The sequence below is a fragment of the Sciurus vulgaris genome (assembly GCF_902686455.1).
Source record: "Sciurus vulgaris genome assembly, chromosome: 8".
Classification (NCBI taxonomy): Eukaryota; Metazoa; Chordata; class Mammalia; order Rodentia; family Sciuridae; genus Sciurus; species Sciurus vulgaris.
In genome coordinates, this window is record NC_136468.1 from 20,585,272 (window position 1) to 20,609,126 (window position 23,855).

The window sequence follows — 23,855 nt, forward strand, 5'->3', positions numbered from 1 at the left end:
AGCATCACCCCTGGATCTCTGCCTCATGCTGCCCTTGATTTTCAGCTGCAGCCCTTAGGAAATCCTATCCAATCCCAGAGTGGGTTAAGTAACTCACTGAGACTGGTGCAGGAAACGAACAGAAAAGAATGGTACTCATTTCACTACACCAGGTGGCCTCTTAAACCCCACAAACAACGGCCAGCATCCTTCACCCATCACCACTTTCTTCCTCCTCCAAAGAAGCACTCTCTGACTTTCATGGTTACCATTTCTTCTTTACATTTTTATCACCTGGTTTGCATCCCTAAATATTATGGTTAATATAATCTGTTCTTTAGCTGTACATTCATGGAATTGCATGTTTTGAGTCAGAATTCTTTGGTCCAACAGTATACTTGTGAGATACACAAGAAGCAAAATTTGTCCATTTACATTATTATACATATTTAATCATATGGATATTTAAAAATCTACTTAGCCATTCTACTGCTGATGAATATTTGAATTTCCAGTTTAGGACTACTGTGAACAATACTATTATTAACATCCTTGTACCTACCCTTTGATATATTCAACTTCAGTAAGGCCTTAGTTTCTAAAGCATACCAATTAACCTCCCATAAATTGTCTTATAAGAATTTTAATTGTCACATGTTAAGTCTGTCCTTACAGTTTTAGCATTTTTTAGTTTATTCATAGTCCTGTATCATTATGGTTACAATTTTGCATTTTCCTGAGGTGGTATATACCTGTTCATTTGGTTGTTGGCTGTCTAAATATTATCTTTTGGGAGGGGACTTTCCTATTTGTTTCTGGGCTCTTATTCAGTCTATTAGTTTATTTTATAATACCAGCATTTCCATATAAATATTAAAATGCCATCAATCTCCACAAATAATTTGTGGGGATTTTTTATTGGATTGCATTGAATTTATAATTTTATTTGTAGAGAGCTGACATTTGTAAGTTATTAATTATTGCAGTTTATGAACTTGGTCTAGCCCTCTAATTATTCAGTTCTTCAAATTTCCTAAATAATATGTTCTATATCTTTCTATGTAGTGGCATTACACATCCCTTATTAGATTTATCCTTAAATATTTGATTTTTGTATGCTGTTGAAATATATTTAATTTTTTAAAAATGCATTTAAAATTGCTGCAATTATTTTGAAATTCAATTTATTTAAGTATACTAATACCTCATAGCTTTGTCAAGTGCATTTATTAACTGTTACAAACTTTACACTATTTATTACTTATTCATGCCTTATTGCACTGGCTAGTGTTGCTGACACAAGACACAAGATTGGATTATTTATTATTCTACTTCTACCCCCAGTTAAGATTTAAAATTGTACATTTATTGATCTTCTTTTAGTGACATCATAGAGACTAAAATGTGTTCTTGATTCATCACAATGTAGCAGGCTGATATTATAATATTTACCTTCTTCCTGGATTTCAGATACCAGGATTATAGGACATTTCATCTCCATTTATAACCTTCTTGACTTCTTGTAATTATACATCATTTTTATATTTTAATGTTATATATTTTAATTCTACTTATATTCAAAGTCATTTTATACAGTTAACATCTCTTACAACTCACTAACATATTTACATTTCCTCTTGCTCTTCTATCTTTCCTGTGTCTCTAATCTTCTAGACTTCAGATCATTTTCATGATACTTAAAGAAAATTCCCTACAGTCTCTTTTTATGTAGGTTTTCTCTGAGAAATTCTCTATTCCTTTGTCTAGAAATATCTTTAATACATTTTCAGTTTGGAATAGTGTTTTCACTAAGTACAAAATTCTAGGCTAGCAATAATTTTCCTTTACCACTTTAAAGATATTCTTCTGTCTTCTAACTTCCATGATTTCTTTTGGAAAGTCAGTTGTCAGGCTAATGGTTGCCCCTTGGAAAGTAATCCCCTGCCCACCGCTAACCATTCTTTAGATGTTTTCAGTTCAATATGATTTTTAAAAAAAAGGTGTACTGAGGCCAGGTGTGGTGGTGCAGGCCTGTAATCCCAGCAGCTGCAGGAGTTGAAACAGGAAGATCATGAGTTCAAAGCCAGCCTCAGTAACAGCGAGGCACTAAGCAACTCAGGGAGACCCTGTCTCTGAATTTAAAAAAAAGAAAGGAAAAAAAGGGCCGGGGATGTGACTCAGTGGTTAAGTGACCCTCAGTTAAATCCCTGGTACCAAAATAATTAATTAATTACCAAAATAATTAGTTAATTAAATGTGTACTAAGTTTTTATGATTTCTTCAATCTGACTAATGACTTTCATTAGGATTACAAGATTTCACCACTTGCCTCTGAAATCTGGCTTCTGTTCCATCTTTTCTCTTCCTTTTTAGGGTTCAATAACACATTAGACCTTCTCATTGTTTCCTTTGCGTATCTTCCCTTTTCACGATACTATGTATTTTATTATCTAAGATTTATTTTTCCTGTCCACTAATTCTAAGCTGTCTAGTTGGGTATAAATTTTAGTTATTTTTTCCACTCTCCATAGGCTTTATAATTCCCATGTAGTTATTTTTTATTGCCTCCACTGTTTGATGAAATTTCCAATTTTATCCTGTATCTTGGATATTTTGAGTACAGTCATATTAAAAATGGGGTTTGATAATCAACACTTGGAAGTTTCAAAATGTGTGTTTGGTTCCACCAATATCTAGAAGATCCATAGGTCTATTTCTATTACCTGTTAATTCTGTTATTTTTAGTTCATGTTTTCCCATCTCCTTGTATGCCTGTTATTTTTTATTGTGAACTAGACATTATATTATCAAGATTGCTTATAAAAACCTTTCTCTGTTGATACCTGGAAATATCTTCTTGGAGACAAACACATGGGATTTTAGGAATGAGAGTACTTAAACTGTTGTTCCTATGAATACTTCTTGTTCACCCCTACTGCAAGTTTGCAGCCCTTCACTTACCAACCCAAAGTAAGCACAGTTAACCAGGTTTCCCTCCTTGGTGGACCTCATATGATTTTCATATTTCCACAGATGTCAGAAGTTGTCACTTCTGCCTTCAACCATGCCTACCTCTGGTACCAGGCTCCACTTTTAGGTTCATCTTCCCTGAATTCCTGGTCTGATAATTTTCCACTTGTCTCTTTGCTCTCTGATATCTTCCAGATTTTTTTAAAATCTTATTTTTTTAGTAGTCTTCAGCAGGAGGGTTGGTCCAAAGCCCTAAATCTGCCATTAGTAGAAGTCCAATAAACCACTTTTCATGGATCTGAAAGTTCTTGGTAATGCAGGGATATGATAAGCCCCAAAGTAGAGCTGCTATTCTTGAACATAGAAGTACAGCTGAAGGTCTCAGCCCTTCCCCATTCCCTGTAAATCACCACCATCACCATCACCATCACTGTAGTAACAACTAACATTTGTTTTATAGTCAAAGATTTACAAAGGAGTTTAATACAAAGACATTGTAGAGTAGATATTTTCTCTACTTTGTAGAAGAGGAAATGGTATAACATACAGAAAAGTGATTTCTGTAAAATTACCCAGGGCAAGAACACCACACAAGTACATTTTTCCTCTTGGGTCAAAGAACCAATAGCTAAGCAAGCACAGACCAACATGACATAACAAACATATACTCACTCACCTAGTTATACCATGTGTCTACCAAGGACTAAGACTGGATTCCATAAGTCATACATAAAACTGGCCTTATTACTTTGTAATTACACCTTGACACACTGTGGCCAAAGAAGAAGCAGAATATTAGATGAGAAGGGTTGTGCTCAAAAGGTCTCATTGCATGGTGAGATTTGAGGTGGTTTTGAGCAGCAGAGGGAGGAGGCAATCTTTAACGTAAGTGGGAAGTATGTTCCAGAGAAACAGAACCTCCCGGAAGATATTACAGATAGAAATTTCTGCTTTAGACATTACTTTCTTGATAATTCTCAAAGGAAAATATGAACATATTAAATCTAAAAAACTGAAAAATGTCTACTCTTTCTTCCTTTTAGACAACTTATCATTTGTTTGTTTTGGCAGAGGAAGTTGTAATTACTTTCTCAATTTCACTAGAACATTCCAAAGTAGAACAAGGAAAATAGCATTTCCTTAGACCTGCAGTGAGGAATACAAGAAATAATTACATAAAAGCCCTATCTAAATTTTAAATGCTATATACAGGCAATTATGTTCCCCAACATAACATTGTAACATCTTACTGAATCTTCTGTTGTAATCTTTAAAAAGTATGTTGCTTATTTTGTGACATTATTCCTGCAGGGCAAAAGGCTAATAACCTGTGAGATTGCCTACATTTTGACAAATATTTGCAAATTTTGAAATAGAATTGAATTCATAATTTTTGTGAATAATTTTTTGAAATGTTAATTTTTTCCATATTTTATTGGTGCACTGTAGTTGCATGTAATAGTACAATTTGTTGAAATTCATAATCTTTAAAAGAAAAATGAGGCACCCAAAATAACCTTAAATGAATTACCCATAGGTATGACAATAGCAATGACATTTGCACTAATTTCTCAAGTGAATCGTGGATTTTTGGAGGACCTGGTTTGCTTTTCTGTGAAACTACCCTATTACACTGTAACTCTATTTACACTACCAGCACTGACAGGCAAGGGCACCAGAACCTCTTGGATCTGGGCCATGTTACCATCATGGATTAGTGACTGCCAACCCTGATACCTGACACAACAGATGTTCCAGTTCCACACCGGGCTCGGGATGACCTGGATTACAGGTGCTGAATAGCTTCTCAGTGAGCCGCACTGAAGGCAAAGAGTAACCTGGCACGTGAAAAGTTCGTGAGACTCTTTTTGACCCCAGGTGATCTATGACACCTGCTCCCCTCCCCCATCTATCACCATCTAGGTGGCCACTTCTACTTTCATGCTTTTTATCACACCCTCCCCTCTCTGAATTTCTCCATACTGTTTGCTAATTTTATATGAAAAATTTAAGAGATGGATCACAGTTAAGAGCAGAGTATGGGTTTTTCCATTTCTGTTCCCCGGTCCCCAGTTCTTAGCACCCTTAACCAGATTAAAGCCATCTTTAATAAGACCTGCAAGTTTTCTAACAGATAACATTCAGACAGAGCATGTTTAAATACAGCATGAATACCCTTTTGCAAGAAGGGTGCCAATCCATGGTGTGTGCTTTTGTCTGTCTATATGGCAGGACAATCTAACAGTTCTAAAGAACTGGGTCTGGTTGTCAGGCACTTATCATGAAGGAATAAAGGTGGTCAGGGTTTTGTGGTCTGGAGATCTGAACTCTGGATACCCCATGTCCCAGATGGAGATTCAAGAACTTGTATTTGAAAGGCTAAGCTCTTAGAAGCATCAAGCCATATCATCTAAGAAGGCCAGGGCAGATGAGGAGACTGTAGAATAGCTTGTGAAGACCTGAATTTCCCAGCACTGCAATGGCAGAAGGAATGGGTTCCTCAAGTGAAGAGGGGGTTACCTGTTCACCTCTATTGGCACCCCAGCATTCCACAAGATTTAAGGGGTAGGGTGGAGAAAAAACTACTAGCAGTACAGAAGATACAGAGAATGCCAGTCACTGGCTCAAGTGGAATCTAGGACATTACACAAGGAACATCTCCAAGGTAACCACAGTGGTTGGGAGGCCATAGGCCCTTCTATAATTTTCGAGAATAGTGGAAGTCTTAGAATTCTTGAATCTAAACCAAATATGGGGAGTGATCCCCATTTCTAATGACTGATATTTGATCTCCCACAAATCCCAGTGGATGAAAATAATTTTAGACTTGATTTAGTTTTGGACAAATAAGTATGAATTTCCTGCACTCAACCATGGTGGCACCAATTCATATTATTTATAGATGCTTAGAGTGTACCCACCCACTGCTGCTTCTAAGACACGATCTGTACCAAATAGTCCTAGGTTTTGCCCTGCACGAGTGTTCTAATAGAACCTGTGTGACATGGCTTAAAAAAGTCAAGTGAGACAAGTACATTATCTTGCTTTCAGCATTATGAATTGAAGAGACAGAGGAAGTTGTTGTGAGCTGTGGGTACAGAGCCAAGGGGTGGGACAGAGTTGGGGTGGACCAGGATGAGAGTACATGTACATGGAAGGAAGGCCTATTGGAAGAGGCCTGCCGGCATCAGAAGACCAAAAATACACAGGACATGCATGCAGAAATACCTGTTTCCTGCACCTAGAATACCCAACAACTATTATGACTTAGAACAGAATGCAGAGCCATCAGTATGTACCATAGCCTGAGCCTTTTTGTTGGAAGAGACCAGTAATCAGTCTATGCTTTTGGTCACTGCCTGTGGCTCTGACTTTAGAAGAGGATGTAATTATTTTAATAGGCTGGGCTTCAGAAAACATAAGCACAGAGTTGACAATCAAAACTTCTGTCACATCTGCAATTGCACCTTCTTAAGTCTCTTTGTATTCCCAGATCATCACAGGAAAAACAACTACAAAAGAAAAATGAGTACAACCTAATCTGAATGTAGGGCCCATTTTATATTTGACACTCTTGTGCATGCTGATTTCTTAAGTTGCCAGAGAAATGAGTTAAAGCCAAGTTACATGACTGATTGAAATAGTACAAAGTTATAAAAATTGAAGTGAGACCAGTAGAGTAGAGGAAAGGTACTGGGGGAAGGAGAAGGGGAGATAAAGGGGAAATATCAGGGAACGATATTGTAATAGTATATGCACATACAAATGTGTGCCAGCAAATTCCACCATCATGTACAACTTTATGGAAGGAAAAACAGTACCGGTCTAAATCACAGACTCCCCCAGTGGACTCACTTTTTAGGCTCAGCCCCACAGTACTCAAAATTACATCCCAGTTAGATAGCAAGTTTTCTCTTAAATACATGAAATATGTATTTTTCTGTGTTAATTTTCTTGTAGTGTTCTTCTATTCTCACAGAAGAACTGAGTGTCAGAGTTTGGATATTCTATTTTTAGAATCAGTATCTACTCTTAGAAATGTAGAAAGAGCAGGGGAAAATTCTGTCTTTGGCTCACATCAGTAAGGAAACAATTTTGGGATAATTCATTCATCCCCAAATATCAAATCCTCTTTCTGCCTGACATCATGTAAGGCTCAGTTGCCACTTCACCCCTTCGGTCCCTCCCTTACCACTGGTGTTTTTTTGGCTGAAAGTTTGGCCCATAATTTTGCAAAGTAGTTTCTGTCTGTAGGATCCCGGAAATCATATATATTCGAAGCAGGAGACTTCCTAGGAGCTTCTTTGGATTCCAGGTGGGATATCTGAACATCTGGCAGGAAAAAAATAAAATTTAAAATAAAAGGCATAAAATAGGATAAGAGAACTTTCTGAAGTGACAGAAATGTTTTATATTTGTATTTGCTCAAACACAAGATACTGCATAAAGGCTGTGTATTTTAACTAGGAAATAAAATTAACATGTATTTTTAAATAAAGCAATAATTAATAAAATTATTAATAAAGTCAGTGTGTAACATGTAGGAGTCATATCCTGGGAGTATACCTAGTACTCAATCAGTATAGGTTTATGAGTGGAATTTAGGAAGTAGAGTACATCAGAAACATTGACTTCTAAGTACTTCATGGCAAAGTCACCCATATAATTACTTTCCATTTGACAAAATTCTTCCCAAGGGCTAAAAGGAAAATAAAACAGGCAATGCTAAGAAGAAACTTTGAGAATGAATGGAATGGAAGATGAATGGAATGGTTGCTGTTTTATAGGATATATTTATAAATAATATCTAGTATTCCCTTTAAAACATAAGAATGGTTAAAGACCTACAATGCAAGAATATTAACTTATTATTGCTCATCTGTAGAAGGTCCAGGTATAAGTACTTACAGTTATTGAGGAGCATCAACACTTTCAGGACTATTGCTTTTAAAAAGCTAAAATAAACAATTTCCATGTATACCTTAATATAACTAAGCAGATATAGGAAGTTACCTCCATTCAAAGGAAAAAAATATTACTACTCTATAACAGAAATTTGGTTTGCTTTTAATATAATAGAAAACCAGGCTGAAATCGACAGATAACCTTCCAAGTGTGACCAGTGAAGTGAAGACTCTAAGTCAGAAGAGTGGGGATGATGTGGACAGATCAGAGATAGTGGGGGCTGAGGCTTGAACACCTGGCCTGAGAAGGCAGGCCACTGTCCCCGTGTGCCTTGCAGTCAAGACCCAAGTGCTTTGATAAGGTGAAAAGTTGGAAAGGAGGAGTCTGAATCTCAGCCCACAGATACAGGGACTTCATCTGAGCAGAAAAACTTATAGATCAAATCCCTATTCTAGGCAGTGTGCTGGTATGAAATCTGAACTTAAACTCCTATAAAAATCAATAGTATTAGGTGAAAGTTGTTTCAGGTAAGTAAAAGAATTTGATTGTGGCAGGAAAGTCTAAAGCTCCACAACCTAGCACCTAACTTGAGACAGCTGGAGAGAGATTTCACACGGGCAACATAGGGGAAGTCATATATCCAAGGAGCTTGGAGTAACAGCGATCTGAAAAGGAGCATTAGAGTAACCATGTCTATCACAACCAAAGTTATAAAAGGATCAACTGTATGCAGCACCATTCTTTATTAAACTCCCATGAGAAAGAAGTCATTTGACCCACACTTATTGATTAACTACCAGGTGTTAGATGTTCTGGATGTTGGTCAGGTAGCAATGAACAGAAAGCCCTGTTCAGATTGCATGCTGATGTTAGAGATAGACAAATAACACATTTAAAAATATCGGATGATATCATTCAGCAAAGCCAGATAAGGGCACCAAGTGAGAGATGCATGGTGGTCAACGTAAGTCCTCTGTAAGGTGGTGATATCGGAACTGAAATTTTACAACAAAGATATATCTGGAGGGCATTCAAATATCTGGGGAGAATAAACATCAGGCAGTGAAAGTGGTTTGTCTAAGGAGCCAGAAATGTGCTTAAACGTGACTGTTACCACTGATAAGAATTCAGTGTAGCTAATACCAAAAAACAGAAGAGTGTGGGGGGTGGGGGATGGAGGGGTTAGACCCCCTGTTCATTAATTTTTAAGAAAACACTTGTCCTTTTTAACAGAGCCTTGTGAAAAAAGAGCAGAAATCTAACAGACTGAAATAAGATAAAAATTAAAGAAGGTATTTCATGAATATAATTTTCATAGAAAGATCCTTATACATATTAAAATTTATTTGAAATATCATTTTTGTGTCAGTTTCTTTTTCTAACCCCAGGCATAAGCCATCTGAACTATGATGTAAATAAGTCAGGTTCCATCTGATGATACAATGCAGCTGCCGTTCTAGCAATTTAATCTCTCAACGGTTTCTCAGCAACAAAACATTTTGGGTAAAAGATAATGTGTTTAGATTACTATTAAGCCACATTATAATGCTACCACTTTAATGACTTGAACTCCTATAATAAAGAGTTTCAAACAGTTCCTAATTTATTTTCTAATGTCTTGATACATCGATAGGCAAAAGATCTTACTTTCCAGTTTTTTTTAAAAGCAATTACCAATGTTATAATACCCTGCCACAAAGTTTCTTAATGTAATCTTATTCAAAGTATCTAAATTAAAGTCAACTTGAGACAACATTTTTAAAATACACACACACATGCGTACACACTTTATAATCCACAAAAGAAGCCAATTCTTCAGTATATAGGCCAGTTAAATTTATTTAAACCCCTACAATGAAGCATAAAAGAATTTAATGATGCATGGTAGATTTTAAAGTCATTTTATGGATTAGTATCATTACCAAATGCAGGAAGCTATAAATGAAGTATCTGACACAACTAGAACTGCATCTCAAAAACAATTCTAAATGGCTCAGACACTTATTTCAACTTACATTCCTTTGAAGTCAAATGAGTTAAATACTATTTGAAGAAAACATTTTAAAAGAACAATCATAGACTCCAACCTAAATAACAAATGTAGGAGAGATAATTACATAAGAATAAAGCATTTTCATGTATATTTAAAATCAAATTATCACACAGGTTAAATAGGGCCTTTTACTTCATGAAGGAGAAAGTAAAAGATATTGATGACCTGGTATCATATACATACATCTGGGTTAATAACTTGTAATAAAATTGCCATTTGGGGGTCAGGTTGTGAATATCTTGAAAAACAAAAATCCCTATTTTCATATCCATCAGATTACTTGAATACCAAATCAGTTTAGTTGCTCTTCTGTCCAAGAACATGAGACTGATTACTTTTCAATATGAACTTTTAAAAACATTTAAATAAAACCTTGCAAAAATAAATGTGTCCACACTAAAGTTTATTTTCTTTGAAAGCATTTGGAAATGGATGACTTGAAAAAATAGACTTTTGTTTTCAGACAAAATTCTTCAGATGCCCAAATGACTTTGGAATCATTCCTTTTTTTTCACTCCACTGAAAGGAGGGCTTAAAAAACATGCAATAAGGTGTTTATTTTTTACAACTAATAAGAGTAGCTTATACCTACCATGATTAGATGAGTATACATATATAAAATGTAAATACCTATGAATACCCTGTAAAAGAGTCTCCATACTGAAATATGTAACCATGAAAATGGCTTTAAACAAATTAAAACACAATAATCTGCTATAGAATTTAAGATATTTATTTCTAATAGAATAACCACATAATTTTAGTGAAAAATTAAAGAAAATATTTAGTTCATCAGGAACTGCTATTACAAAACCAAAGGTGCCTAAAGAAGCTATTCTTCCAGGACAGAATTATATCTTAAACGTCTTATCTATTTGTGCTTCTAAGAAAAAATCGCTAGCAATTAGAAAAATAATAATTTCACATAAGTATCCATGATAATTTTCCGTAACTAAATAAGCTATTGCAGTAGAAAGCTATCATTTAAGTCCAAGGAAATAGAGTAATTGTGCTCATGGTTCTATGGTAAAATGAATATATTTATTAAACTATTATAACAATAAAGTGCTATATTCTTCAGTGTCCAATCAAAGGAATAATCAGCTACTTAAACAGAAACCATTTCTACACCAAGAAAAGGAAAGTTTATGAAAACATATTCACATACAGAGAAAATGAGTTTCAAAAAACATTTCTTCTTACTAAACTTCATACTTTGTAATGTCTTCTGTAGAGTTGAACTAACATCTGAGCATTTGAGCATGGTGTCCAGAATGGTTCAATTAAAACAAAATACTACTACCCATGATTTTTAAAAATGAGTGAGTTTATTATGAAGTAACTAGTCGACACTTAGAAGAAGTAGACAAATTTCAAGAGAGGAAACTTGCTAAGATCTGCATATATAGAAAAATTGGGAAAGGGAAAGACATTGTTGTAGGTACCTTTCAATATATTAACTCATTTAATCTTCACAGCGATCCTAGTATTGTCTCCATTTAATACATGAGAACTTTGTAACTTGCCAAGTTCACAGTGGGACGCTGTAGTGCAACTGGAATTTCCAAGGATTACTTTGACTTGTGGAGTCATTCACAATCATGTATTTCTAAGGTTACAGTTTTTAGTAAAAGAGCTTTAGCTTTTGCTATGCAGGACTGCCCTTCTATAATCACCTTTAAGATCAGAGGTTTAAACCAGGTGTGGTGGTGCACACCTTTAATCCCAGCAGCTCTGGAGGCTGAGGCAGGAGGATCTCAAGTTCAAAGCCAGCCTTAGCAACTTAGTGAGGCTGTAAGCAACTGAGCAAAAACCTGTCTCTAAATGAAATATAAAATAGGGTTGGGGATGTGACTCAATGGTCAAATGCCCCTGAGTTCAATCCCCGCCGCCCCCACCCCCCAAAAAATCAGAGGTTTACTCTTCCAACATTTTTTTATTGATTTCAATACAAATAAAGGGGTAGACTCTTCTCTTCTCTGAATGCCTGATCAATACGGAAAAGTGATTTCTAGAATTACAACTTTCAAATTGAACTAAGCAATTGAATTCATTTATGGACATACATCCACAAAGGAGCATCTAACTTCTGGAAAAGCCTGTTTGTTTCTCTGCAAATCGCTGTGCTAGTTACTATATCAATAGTGAGGATCTTTTATGGTAACAAGATTATTTTCAGGGTTATCACAGAACAAAAGGCAAAGGAGTCAGCTAAGTACTTAGTAGAGGAAACACTACTGATGGAGATCATGTGTTATATTTATCAAGAAGTATTTTTAAGCTTTACATAAAGAATATAAAACTACACATATGAATTTTGGATGGATCTTCTCCCGAGTTCCAACACTGACAAAGGCATATCTGCCACTACACAGATCCTCATTTCAGAGAATTCAGTATAAATGAGGCCACCCCATTCAACCTCACCTAATGGCAGCCAGACAGGTAGATGACCTGGTAAATAGGCCTCCAATGACAGCACAAAGTGAAGCCCTGGCGTGCTCAGTGCAGGGCTTTCAAGTTGCATGGTGCAAATCAAACTGTGAGATCAATTCAACAGGTACAGGCTGCATTTAAAAAACTAAAACTCAGCACCACAGAAAACATCAGAGTTGTATCACTATACTAAGGGAACTTTGGGGTGCTTTACTTCCCATGTAAAATGTATTTCATTCCAAGTAAAAAATTTTCAAAAGCCTGTGATCTAGTGAATACTAAGATGTGTGCAATTTTCTAGTACTAAACACAATATTTAATAAAACAGACAGCTGGATTCCTCAGAGCCAACAAGTAGAGCTAGTCATAACAAATGGATCATAGATCATAAAAGGATATTTAAATTTCATGTACATCAACAAATGACACAGAACCTCCCCCAAATAAATAAGCATTAACCAGTTCTTTCATCTTTGTTAACTTGATATTTTTAAAAAGTCTATTCTGTTTTAACTTATAATGAGGTTTAATATTTTTTGACATATTTATTGGACATTTTTACTTCCTCTTTTGTGAATTTTCTATCATGCCTTTCTCCAATTAACTTTTGAGGTTTTGAAAATAATTGATTTAGTTCTTTAAATATTTGAAGAAGGTTCTCATGTCTAGTGGAACTACTGTCTTTGTTAATTTGAATACTGGCTGCCAGACTTTAAGAAAACGATGACATTACTAATATCGTGACTTCAAGTCTCCAATGTTTTTTTCCCTTCTAAAGATCACTTTGCTGAGAAACACATCAAATGGAAATGACATGAACTTGGCTTCTAAAAGTAGATTGGAAAATGACAAAGTTAAATATTTATAGTCTCCATTTAAAAATCAAAAATTTCCCTTACATCAAGACAATCAATAACAGCAGTAAAAAACCTCCTACCAGAGACAAGCTGACAGTCTTTTCGACTCCTTTCTTTGGACCACAAAATGTTATCCACAAAATCAGAATCCAGCATTGAATCTGAGACATTAAGAACTTACACTACCAAAACAAAACACATGAAAACTTCTATTACCATTAAGAATTTCAGGGAAGGGGAGCCAGAGCTTCCTCCACATCAGGCAGAAATTGTGCTCGGTGCTGCCCACCGAATTCTAATGCAGACACAACTCAGAAGCACTTGCAGAGGACACAGGCGGGTTTCTGAAGCTCTTCGCCTGGGCCAGGCATCAGCACCTCCACGGGGCCCCACAGGCGACTCATGGAAAACAGGGAGTTACCTTTATTTTCCTCTTCCTTCACAATCTACCATCCCCTCCGTTACTGGATTTTGACTATTTCTGCCATCCTTCCTGTCATCCCAACTTCTGCCACCACCTGCCAGTCATTCTTCCTGCCTCCTTGATTACCCTCCTTAAGTTTATCCTCTGCATCATCTCCAGAAAGATACCTCTAAGATAAGAATTGATCTTCCAGGGTCCCCTGTCCTTACAAGATCAAGTTTCCAGGCTCTTTAGCATGGCACAAAAGGCCCTTAGGCTCTACTAGAGCTACAGCTCTCCTGGTGTTCGGGTACACAGAAGATGCTCATGCCTCTGGGGGGAGGTGCGTGCTGTTCCCTTTTCTAAGAAAAAGAGAACTTCCCTCCCCCGTCAGTTCATTGCCTAATTCTGCAATCCTGAAGTCTCAGCAGAAGGATGACCTTCTCTTGGAAGTGTTTCCTGGTCATGTTCTCCCATTTCAGACTCAATTCAATGTCCTTCCTTGGTGTTCTTGGTTTTTCTGTCTATGGGATGCCAAAAACAGCTTAGCATGCTGCAGGGTCTCCAGTCTCCCTAATTACCTGGTGTTCCTTGATGAGAGAGAGAGAGCTCCTTAAAGGAGCCTCATTATCCCACTATACCTAGCAGCTATTAGAGTAGCTGGCACACAGGAAATGCTCAACAAATGCTTACTAGATGAATGACTTAATAAATATAAATTATGGTTTTAAAATTGCCCCATAACTTTTATCTTGAACAAACCAGATTAAGTCAGAGGAAAATTACCAACATGACATAGTTACAAGAGGATTCTTCTTTTACAACAGGATTCCTACATCCTGAATTTTTTAAAATATCAATTTCCTCTACTGTTCTTGAAATAACATTTGTTATTCATACTGTTTTATGGACACATAGCTTTTGTATAAGATCAGACATACGGCATTTGGTTGTCAGACATTTTAAAAGTACAGAATGCCAAACCTTGCTTAGCACATTGCCTATACATACAGTAATCACAATATAAGTATACTGTAAGTGCTCAATAGTGGGATCTTGGGCTTGCTGACTGGATCACAATTATTCTCTCTTCTTTGGGAATGCAGTCTCCATACATAGGAATGGGTCCAATGGGTTATGTCAAAGATAACAGAGATTGGTTCAAAAATGAAATGCCTAATTGAAGATGGATTGTTTCTTATCTTAAAATCAAGGAAACATTCAAGTTAATCCCTTTACAGTAGCAAGAACTACCAGAGGTAAAACCAGATGTACACTTGACAGATATTGGTAGCCATGTTCCCTGCCACATACAGAAATGGATACACAATCATTTGTAGTCTGAAGAATGAAGCCAACATGGAGAAAGAGACAGATGTGAGATGATGTGAGTCCTAGGTAAGAGTCCAGAAGATGGCAAGAGTCTTGGAGATGATAAAGATCCTGCTAATGTTCAGGAACCGGTCCCCTATCTCGTTGAGAACCTGTTACACATCTACCCTTCCCATGGTTGTGTGATAAACTCCACTGCCTTCTAAACAGATTCACATAGGCTGGCCCCAGTTGGACTTATGTCAGTTGCCAGCAGAACAGAATAGACATAAATAGATAAATGAAAAACTGATTCACCTGATTTTTTTTCCCCACTAATTCTTTTAACTGATTCAACCAGATGGTTTGGCATAATGATAGCATGGGCTAATTTACATGAGATTCCTATTCAGACAGAGAAAGAAGGTATTCATTTTTGAAATACACTCCAAATAAAAGTAAGTTTCAAGCAACATATGCCGAAGTAAATCTGAGGCGCTTGATCACAGCGACATGTGTGAAAAGATGTGTCCTCTTCCCAACAGAAGATTCCCACAAATTAACTGTAGGTAGGGTTTTCCAGAAACAAAATTTCCTTTTTCAGAAATCTTTATGCTTTGGGTTTCTTCCATAATGCAACAGATATGAGAGAACTTTCTAGGAGTGAATTTTCCTAATGCAGAGAATAAAATTTAATGGCTCTCTGGCATTGCTTCAGTCAATTGGAGTCCACGTTGGAATTCATGTCTGGATGTAGAGGCTCCTTGCTGACGCTGGCCTTCCAGATTGGCCTACGCTGGCAGCAACTGACCCAACTGTCTTCCCCTGCTGCTGTCTCCCTCTGCAATGGATGCTCTTCCCACTGTAATGGTGAGCCAGATAAGAGGCACAGAAGTACAAAGATTGGCCACCTTCTGAGCCCCCAGTGGCTGGTCAGCTCGGGATGACCCCTCCCGCTGTGCTGACCTGTGGTTGCAGAAGGAAGCCTGTGTAACCTAGCTTTTCATTCTGAGGCAGTGCAGCTGGATGAGGTTTAATGACCTGGTGGCTTGAGGAAGAACTCAAACTTTGGTGCTCTGACTGCCCCTTGCACGAAGTCTTCCTGTCCGGCTGGCCTGCTCCTCAGAGGACACCTGATTTGGGGGAGCAGCAGGGCTTTTGTCCTGTGTTGCACCCACATTTTTTCGGGTGTGTTTCTCTTTGGTTTGCTGCTTGGAAGCAAGTGCTTCGTCCCTTTGGACGGGGCTCTCTCTGCTCTGATGGGCGCCTGTGTGGGCTGGTGTCTCTCTGACGGGCTGCTGGGCGAGGGTTCCGCCCTCCAGCTTGGAGGGTTCGGACTCAGTTGCTCTCTTCTGAGGCTTTCCCTTTTTATGAACCTGCACCCTTCTCTCTGGGTCCTGGATTGGCTCAGCGGGGCCCTTTTCATTCCAGGGCGGTTTCCTGTGCGGGGGATGAACTTCCTGAGTTGGCTGGTCACTGCTGAGGGCAGGATCATTTTCTTGAGATAATCCTTCGGGAATCAGTGCCTTCAAAGTTGGTCTCTTTTTGGATACACCTACCTCCTGAACCAGGTCATGTGGGGGAAGGTTGGTCTGGGCCTTCTTTCTGGAGTGATGTATATTTCCTCTTTTCTCTTCCTGTGATGCGGGGTCTCTAGGTGCTGGTTCAATGTGGGACAGATCAGAAATTTCTGGAGTGTGGACTAGTTCTCTCCGGCTCCCCTGGGGGCTCAGGGGAGGGACGGGGTTAGGATGGTCAGCCACCTCTTTGAGTCCTGGTTTACTCTGGGGTTCTAGCTGCAAGGCTATCTGAGGGCTTCTGGACAGGGCCTTTTTCAGAGGTACTGGTCCTTTAGCTGTCTTTCTTTGGACAGAGAGTTTTTTTTTCCTAACTCCCTTCTGCAGCAGGGAATCTTGGCTATGGGGTGAGGCCTGCACTTCTGGAATCTTCTTGCTGGAGGAATGGGCTGCTTTGGGAGCTCTCCTTTCCTTTGCGGGCTTTGCGTTAGGAGGAGCCCCTGTGCTCTCAGGCAGCTGCGGTTCTGTGAATGGGGTCGGAATATGAGGGAGCCTAACTGGGGGAGCTTCCTCCTCCGGGGAGGCCTTGGGGATGTGCTGTGGGGCTTGCTCCTGGATGGGGGGACTGATAGGAGGGAGTTTCACCTCACTGGCTTTCTCTTCCTGACCTTGCTGAGCACTGTGGGTTTCCTGGGGGCTCAGATTTGGGGGTGGCTTGGAATTGGGAGGGCTGATGGGAGGAAGCTTACTGGTGCCTCCTTCCTGAGTGAGTACAGGCCTGGGAGAGGGAGTCACGTTTTGATCTGAGCTTGTGCTTAAGGCCTCTTCCCTGCTGGGTGGGAGGAGCTTGGGTGTGGGCCTTCTGCTCTGGAGGGGAGCAAGGGTCCGAGGCTGGGGTAGCCTAGTGGGGGCCAGCCGACTTCTAGGGAGCAACACCACGGGGTGGTCCGTGTCCTGCTTTGTGTTTGCGGTTGAGTCTTGGGTGGGTGGCAGCTCTGGGTAAGGAGTACTGACCCGGAGAACTTCTGATTTGGGGGTTTCCTCCTTTAGGGTTGGTTGCTTCACCGAGTCAGGGTGGGAGGGCTCTTCTGGAAGATCATGGTGGGAACCTTGGGGCAGAGGTTTGGCTGACTCAGTTTCTTCATCCTGGATTTTGTGAGGGCTGAGAGAAGTTGGGTCAGGTCCCTGAGGTGGTTCAGACAGAGGAGGGCTGCTGGGGGCCACCCTGGCCTCCCCTGATTCCTCGTCCTGCTCTGGCTGAGGGCCAAGGGGTGGAGAAGGGCCAGGGTGCTGAGGTAGTGCTTGGGAAGCAGTGGCGTGGGGCGGCTCCACTTCATCAGCTTTTACCTCAGAGGGCCCGGCGCCATTTTCAGGGACATCTGACTTAGTGGTTGTTATTTTTGGAGAAAGATCTGATTGTTGAACATCCCCTTCCACTGGGTTTGGAGATTTGTCTTGGGCCTGCTGAGGAGCACCAGCAGTTGATGAGTCAAGCTGCTGAGGAGGCTCTGGATGGAGGAGGCTGTGGGGAGAAAGCTCCTTCTTACGGGTTTCTCCCTCTGGAGTCAGCTCTTGATTCTGGGAGGAAACTGGGTTCTGATCGTCAGGGACCTTCCCATGAATCTGCAGCCCGGAGAGATGCTCTGGTATCTGGCCATCTGCTTGCAATCTCGCCAAGCGCCTGGGGGAGGGAACCAGGTGTGCTGGTACTCCAGAGACAGTCTTCCTGCTAGAGGGAGCTCCTGCTTCAATATAAAAACAAGTTAGCCCAAAATGGTCTTGAGTGTCTAGAAACTAAAGAAAATAACTTCTTCCTCTTTTGTGATGCACACAGATCCTTGAAAAGAATCACATAGAGGAGAACTGAATCTTCCTTCTCCTCACAGATACTGTTCCTACAATTCTCTTATTTAGTAGAACTCGGGACAATTTTAATCGACTGAAAACATGAACTCAAATGAATAAAGAGGCTAGCTCGGGAGCCAAGTTTGGGTCTGTGGGTGGTGAGGAAATTTTCCACATGAATGAGATCTGAAACTTTTACCTTAGTGATCAACGCTGTTTTCCACTAGAGAAACTAGAGGAGGGACATCAAACCAGGTGATGTCCCACTTGTTCGTTTCTTTGTTTAATGGAGGTCCCCTTAAATAAACTGTGAGCTCTGTGAAGAGTCATGTCTGTTTACCAATATCTAACAAGGGGCATGATGGTCAGCAGAAACTCAATAAATAAGTGATAAATGAAAAAAGGAAGTAAAGAATGTGCCCAATGAAATCACAAGGCACCATGACTCGGAGAAGCTGCTCTTGAGAATCTGCTCTCTGAGATGCTATTGCAGTCCCTCCCTTATCCCCAGATCTCCTTGTTTCCCACCAAGTCTACCCTGGCTTCACAAATAGCTCTCAGAGGCCACTAATGATGTTGACATTGCAGAGAGGAATTTCTCCATCACCATGGGCACAAGTTCTCAGAGTGGCTCTAGACTCATACATACTCACCTAAATATCACCTTAACCTAGCCCTGAAATGTGTAGTGGGCAGAAGTGATGGATCAATCTGGAACTAGAAGAAACTAGTCTCTGTTCACTTTGGGAAGATCTGATGCTCAGACATTCCAAATCAAGAAAGACCTACAGTGATCCCAGCGCAGTCTATTCCCAGCAGCAAACCCAAACACTCCCAAACACTCCCAGGCACCATTGCCCCTTTCTGAGCAGAGGGCTTGAGCTACTCTGGGTTCACACTGAACCTAGCCTGGACTTCCTTTGCATCTGATCAAACCAGATGTCTCTTGGGAGGGAGAGAGAACAAGTAGAAACAAGGAAAAGCTTCCCACTTGGTAGGGTTCCTGGGAGTATGCCCTGGCCATCATTGTTACGGCCCTAGTATATAATACGTATAAACAAAAATATTACTTTAGACAAGAAACAAGGTTAAATTAAAATATAAAACAGTGAAATATCTACCATAGGCCAATTGACAGAGAACAGAAAGTAGATTAGAGATTACCAGGTGTTAGGAGGAACTATTGTTTAATAGGACTAGAGTTTCTGAATTGGGTAATGAAAAATTTAGAAATATTTAGAAATAGGAAGTGGTGATAGTCATACAACATTGGGAATGTAATTAATGACAAGGAATTTAATAGTTAAGGTAAGTATACATATATACATATACATGTACACATAAATTACATGTGTGTTTATGCACATATAATATGTATATATGAAACACATATATAAAACATATATATGGGGTATATATACCATACACACACACACACAGACATGTATATATGTGAGTGTGTTTGCCACAATTAAAAAGGTAATTTAAAGAGATAGAAAAATATAAGAACAGTCAAAACCTGGTGCTGAATGTTTTTTCCTTCCTCAATCCTCCTGGTTTCCTATAATCAGATATACAGAATTTCTTTCCTACTTTCACAACTTAACAATTCACATAATTTGGCAAATGATTCCATGCCCTTCATTAATGATAAGGGCACCACTGTGCAGGCTAGTAAATTGCTCAGTTTTCCTGTTTGACTCATCATTACCATCATCATTTTCCTCTACCATTAGTCAGAATTCTGCATAATGATTTGCAAATATAATTTCATTTCATGATCTTTTTAGCAAGAACTCAGGGTGATAGTTGGTTCAGCTTCCTAAAAGCTTTATTGGAAGCACCAACTATCCAGAAATAGGCTGCCTAGAGACAAATGGAGGGCAAGACATCCCTCACCCTGGGTTGTGAATATAATATTTCTTGATTTTATAGAGACAATATTGTTTACTCAGCTTTGTTAGGTCTTTGTGCTTTAGAAACAAATAATTTGTATTATTATAAAGGAAAAGAATAAGATAATTCCATACATAAATTGGAAAATTTTATATTAATGGAACACCTAAATATTTCAAGAGTTCATCATTACTCTGTACCTAAAGCTACTATTTGATACATGCATTAAATAAAAATCCAACTAGTCTGTTCACTGGTGAAGGTTCACATTTGTAGGTCTGGGCTGACCAATGCTGTACTCAGAATTGATAGACCTTGACTTACTTTCATCTCTTTGTTTCATTCCCATTGTTAAGAGTAGATATTATAATTGCATTCTCAGTTACAAATTAGCAACATGAAATCACTAAAGATAAAGTTATGAAACTTATTAAATATTTGGGAATTGTCTTTAGTTTGCATTGACACAGGATTATCTCTTTTAGAAAGACAATGCTGTTTGACCATAAGATTTCTATTTGTACTGAAGCCTAAATACATAGATGGTCTAATCCAACCGGGAAAATCCTCTGCTTTGGAAGGCCAGATTCTAATAATGGTAATAAAATTATATACAGTTTTCTTAAGAAAATAATGATTTTCAAAACTATTTCTTAAATCAAATTAATGGTTGCTGGCTAAATTTAGAATAAAAATATAAATCTTATTTCCAATAGAGTTTTCTAGTTGCTCAGACCAGTATTTCACAGAATCTTAAATTTTTTAAATTTCAATTTCTTTCCTTTGACAATTCAATTATTTAAAAAATAATTCCATTATATTAATATTATTATTTTTTATTTCTAGGAGTCTCAGTTAGATAAGTGATATATTTATATAAATGTACCCAGTTCAGTGCAGAGGCAAAGAGATGAGCACCAATCAGGCCCAGGACAGTGGCTTGCTGGGGTCAGGGCCCTTCCTTGGGCAGTTTTGACCATTTCTTAGAGAATTATGGTTGGACACCATTCTCTTGAATGGAGCCTGTAAACATTTGGCCCTCGTTCCTTGGTACAGAATTCACAGTCCTGAAACTGACATAAGCCACTGGCTCTAATTCTTGAGCTATTGGAGACACCATGAAAGCTTATTAATAAGGACTGTGGCCATTAGAACTTTTTAAATACCCAGCTGAATAATGTCTGGCCTCTATAATTTCACTTTATGCACAAGTTTTTCCTTACACTTAATGTCAACTAAAAAAATGTAACTCCCTCCACGAATTAACTATATAAATAAGACAAAGTGTTTGGCTAAGAAAATACAGTCTTTTCCAAAATATTAAACCTGCCAGAAAAGCAAAGGTCTGTTGAGGCTAGTGATCTGATACACTAATTGCAATCTCTCCCATCTACTTTTTCAAGCTAGAATTCTGTTAGTCAATAACTGGATGGCTAGGTTTTGGTTATTAAATGTATCTGAGAGTGATAATATTTTTACAAATTCTATAATTCATACCTTTCATTAAATCAGACAGGCTTAACCTAATTAGTACAAACAAATACAGTTTTATTATACTCTTTAAAAAGGGAGTCAATTTTCCTATGGACTGGTCTATTAATTTGCCAAATGGCAAATGCACCAAATAATCAGTGTTCCTTGTCCTTGTAGAATAAGGAAGAGACAAAATATAGAGATGGAGTCCTGCCAGATGCTGAAGCTGCTTGGCTCATGTACCTCTGTTCAGAGGCACCAATACAGAAAGGCACATTTCTCAGCTATGCAGATCTGGACAGCTTCAGGGGGCTGACTTGTCTTTACTCCAAACCACAAGAGGCTGACAGAAAAGCCATCATACCAATTTATTAATTCACAGTGGGAAATGGGTCCAGCTCAGGGATCAAGACAGGGTGCTCTAACGTAAGGGATAGCCCCCACAGGGACAGTCCACCCTGGGGACCAAATTAAAGATCACTGGTTGCTGGGATAACCAAGAACCAAAGCAAAGGGAGCCAGATTTCCTCAAGAGAAAGTTCTGTGGCACTGTAGAAGCCTCATTAGGTACCCTGCACCACTCCACTCAACGGTCATGGCTTTGTAAATGACTGGTGCTTGATGCAGAATCAGAACAGGGTTGGCTAGACATGCTGACAAGCTCCTAATTTAATTTCCTCACCCCCTACTTTGTAGGTGGAACCCAGCCCTCCGATCCTCCATTATGGCCGCCACTGATTTTTTTAGACAGGTCAAACTTTCTTCATGTATTTCTCAGGTGGCAGGTCATGCTTTGGTCACTTTATCTCCTATACATATGAAGAAGGAAATTCTCATCTGTTTTCTGTTGATTTTTACCAGTTTCACACTGACCTCATTCAAAAATTTCAGGGGCACTTGATCTGGGAAAAGCATGCAAAATTGCAAAATGGCACAACTGGTTTGAACTCTGGCAAAATCATCACCAGGCCTCCCTGCCAGAATGCAATCAAACAAAGTCATATTTGGGCAAGAGTCACAGAGGCGAAGCCACAAGGCTGCACAGGATCTACAAAGTGGCAGGACCCTCAGCTGAACATTCTGCAAACCATGACCCGTGAATAGAGCTCAGCCCACTGAGGGGGCTTATATTTATTTATCTTATTTTTTGGTACCAGGGATGGAAGCAGGGGCACTTTACCACTGAACCACATTCCCAGCCCTTTTTATATTTTATTTTAAGACAAAGTCTCACTAAGTTGCTTAGGGCCCTGCTAAGTTGCCACGGCTGGCTTTGAACTTGTGATCCTCCTGCCTCAGCCCCCCAAACCACTAGGATTACAGGCGTGCTCCAATGAGGGAACCTTTTAAAACAATACTTATAGTACTAAAATATGCATAAAAATTAGCATTTTAACCAGTTTGGGGCACATAGTTCAGTGGCACTAAGTACATTCACATTGTTAAACCATCACCATTAACTTCATCTTCCCAAATGGAAACTCTGGACACATTAAATAATAACACTCCCTTTTCCCCTTCCCTCAGTCCCTGGCAACCACCCTTCTTTCTGTCCCTATGAATTTGACTACCCAAAGTTCCTGATATTAATGGAATCATAACAGTGTTTGTTTTTATCTGACTGGTTTATTTCACTTAGCTTGTCTTCAAGGTTCACCCACGTTGTAGCATGTGTTAGAATTTCTTCCTTTTTACGACTGAACAATACTCCACTGTATGTATATGCCACATTTTGTTTATCCATTCATCTGTCCACAGACAGTTTAGTTGTTTCCATCTTTTGGCTAATTAAATGCTTCGATAAACAAGGGGGTATAACCATCTCTTCAGGATCTTGCTTTCAACTTTTTAGGTATATGTCTAGATTTGGAATTACTGGATCAAACGGTAGTTCTACTTTTAATTTTTTTGAGGAACTACGAAGCTGTTTCCAGAACAGCTGCACCATTTTACATTCCCACCAATAGTGCACATCCTCACCAAGCCTTGCTGTTTTCTATTTTCTTTTTGTTTTGTTCTGTTCTGTGTTTCTAGATTAGCCATCCTACTGGGCATGAGGTGAATTTGGGGAAATCTTTTAAACACATCTCAAAATACTTATGCACCAAAATTCTAAGATAGGGCTTTCAATTCCTAAATTTCAGGGAGATTCCCTCTTATATATTTTACCTCATTTGCTGCTGATTGAGAGAGCAGGCGTGAGAACAAGA

The 23,855-nt window shown here is 38.8% G+C and overlaps 1 protein-coding gene across 6 annotated transcripts in view; it reads right to left on the reverse strand.

Moving 5' to 3' along the window:
- The window catches only part of LRGUK (leucine rich repeats and guanylate kinase domain containing), a 106,761-nt gene that overhangs the window by 22,651 nt on the left and 60,255 nt on the right, over positions 1-23,855 (reverse strand). For 3 of the 6 annotated variants that reach the window (XM_079151491.1, XM_079151490.1, XM_079151492.1), the window contains one exon: positions 14,194-18,173. The exons of 1 other annotated variant lie outside the window; for it this stretch is intronic. In XM_079151491.1, the coding sequence (XP_079007617.1) occupies positions 15,976-18,173 (2,198 nt within the window). In that variant the 3' untranslated portion in view covers positions 14,194-15,975. Of the gene's footprint in view, positions 1-7,141; positions 7,282-14,193; positions 18,174-23,855 lie in introns of those variants that run through there. 2 more of the 6 variants (XM_079151494.1, XM_079151493.1) reach the window with 1 other exon arrangement.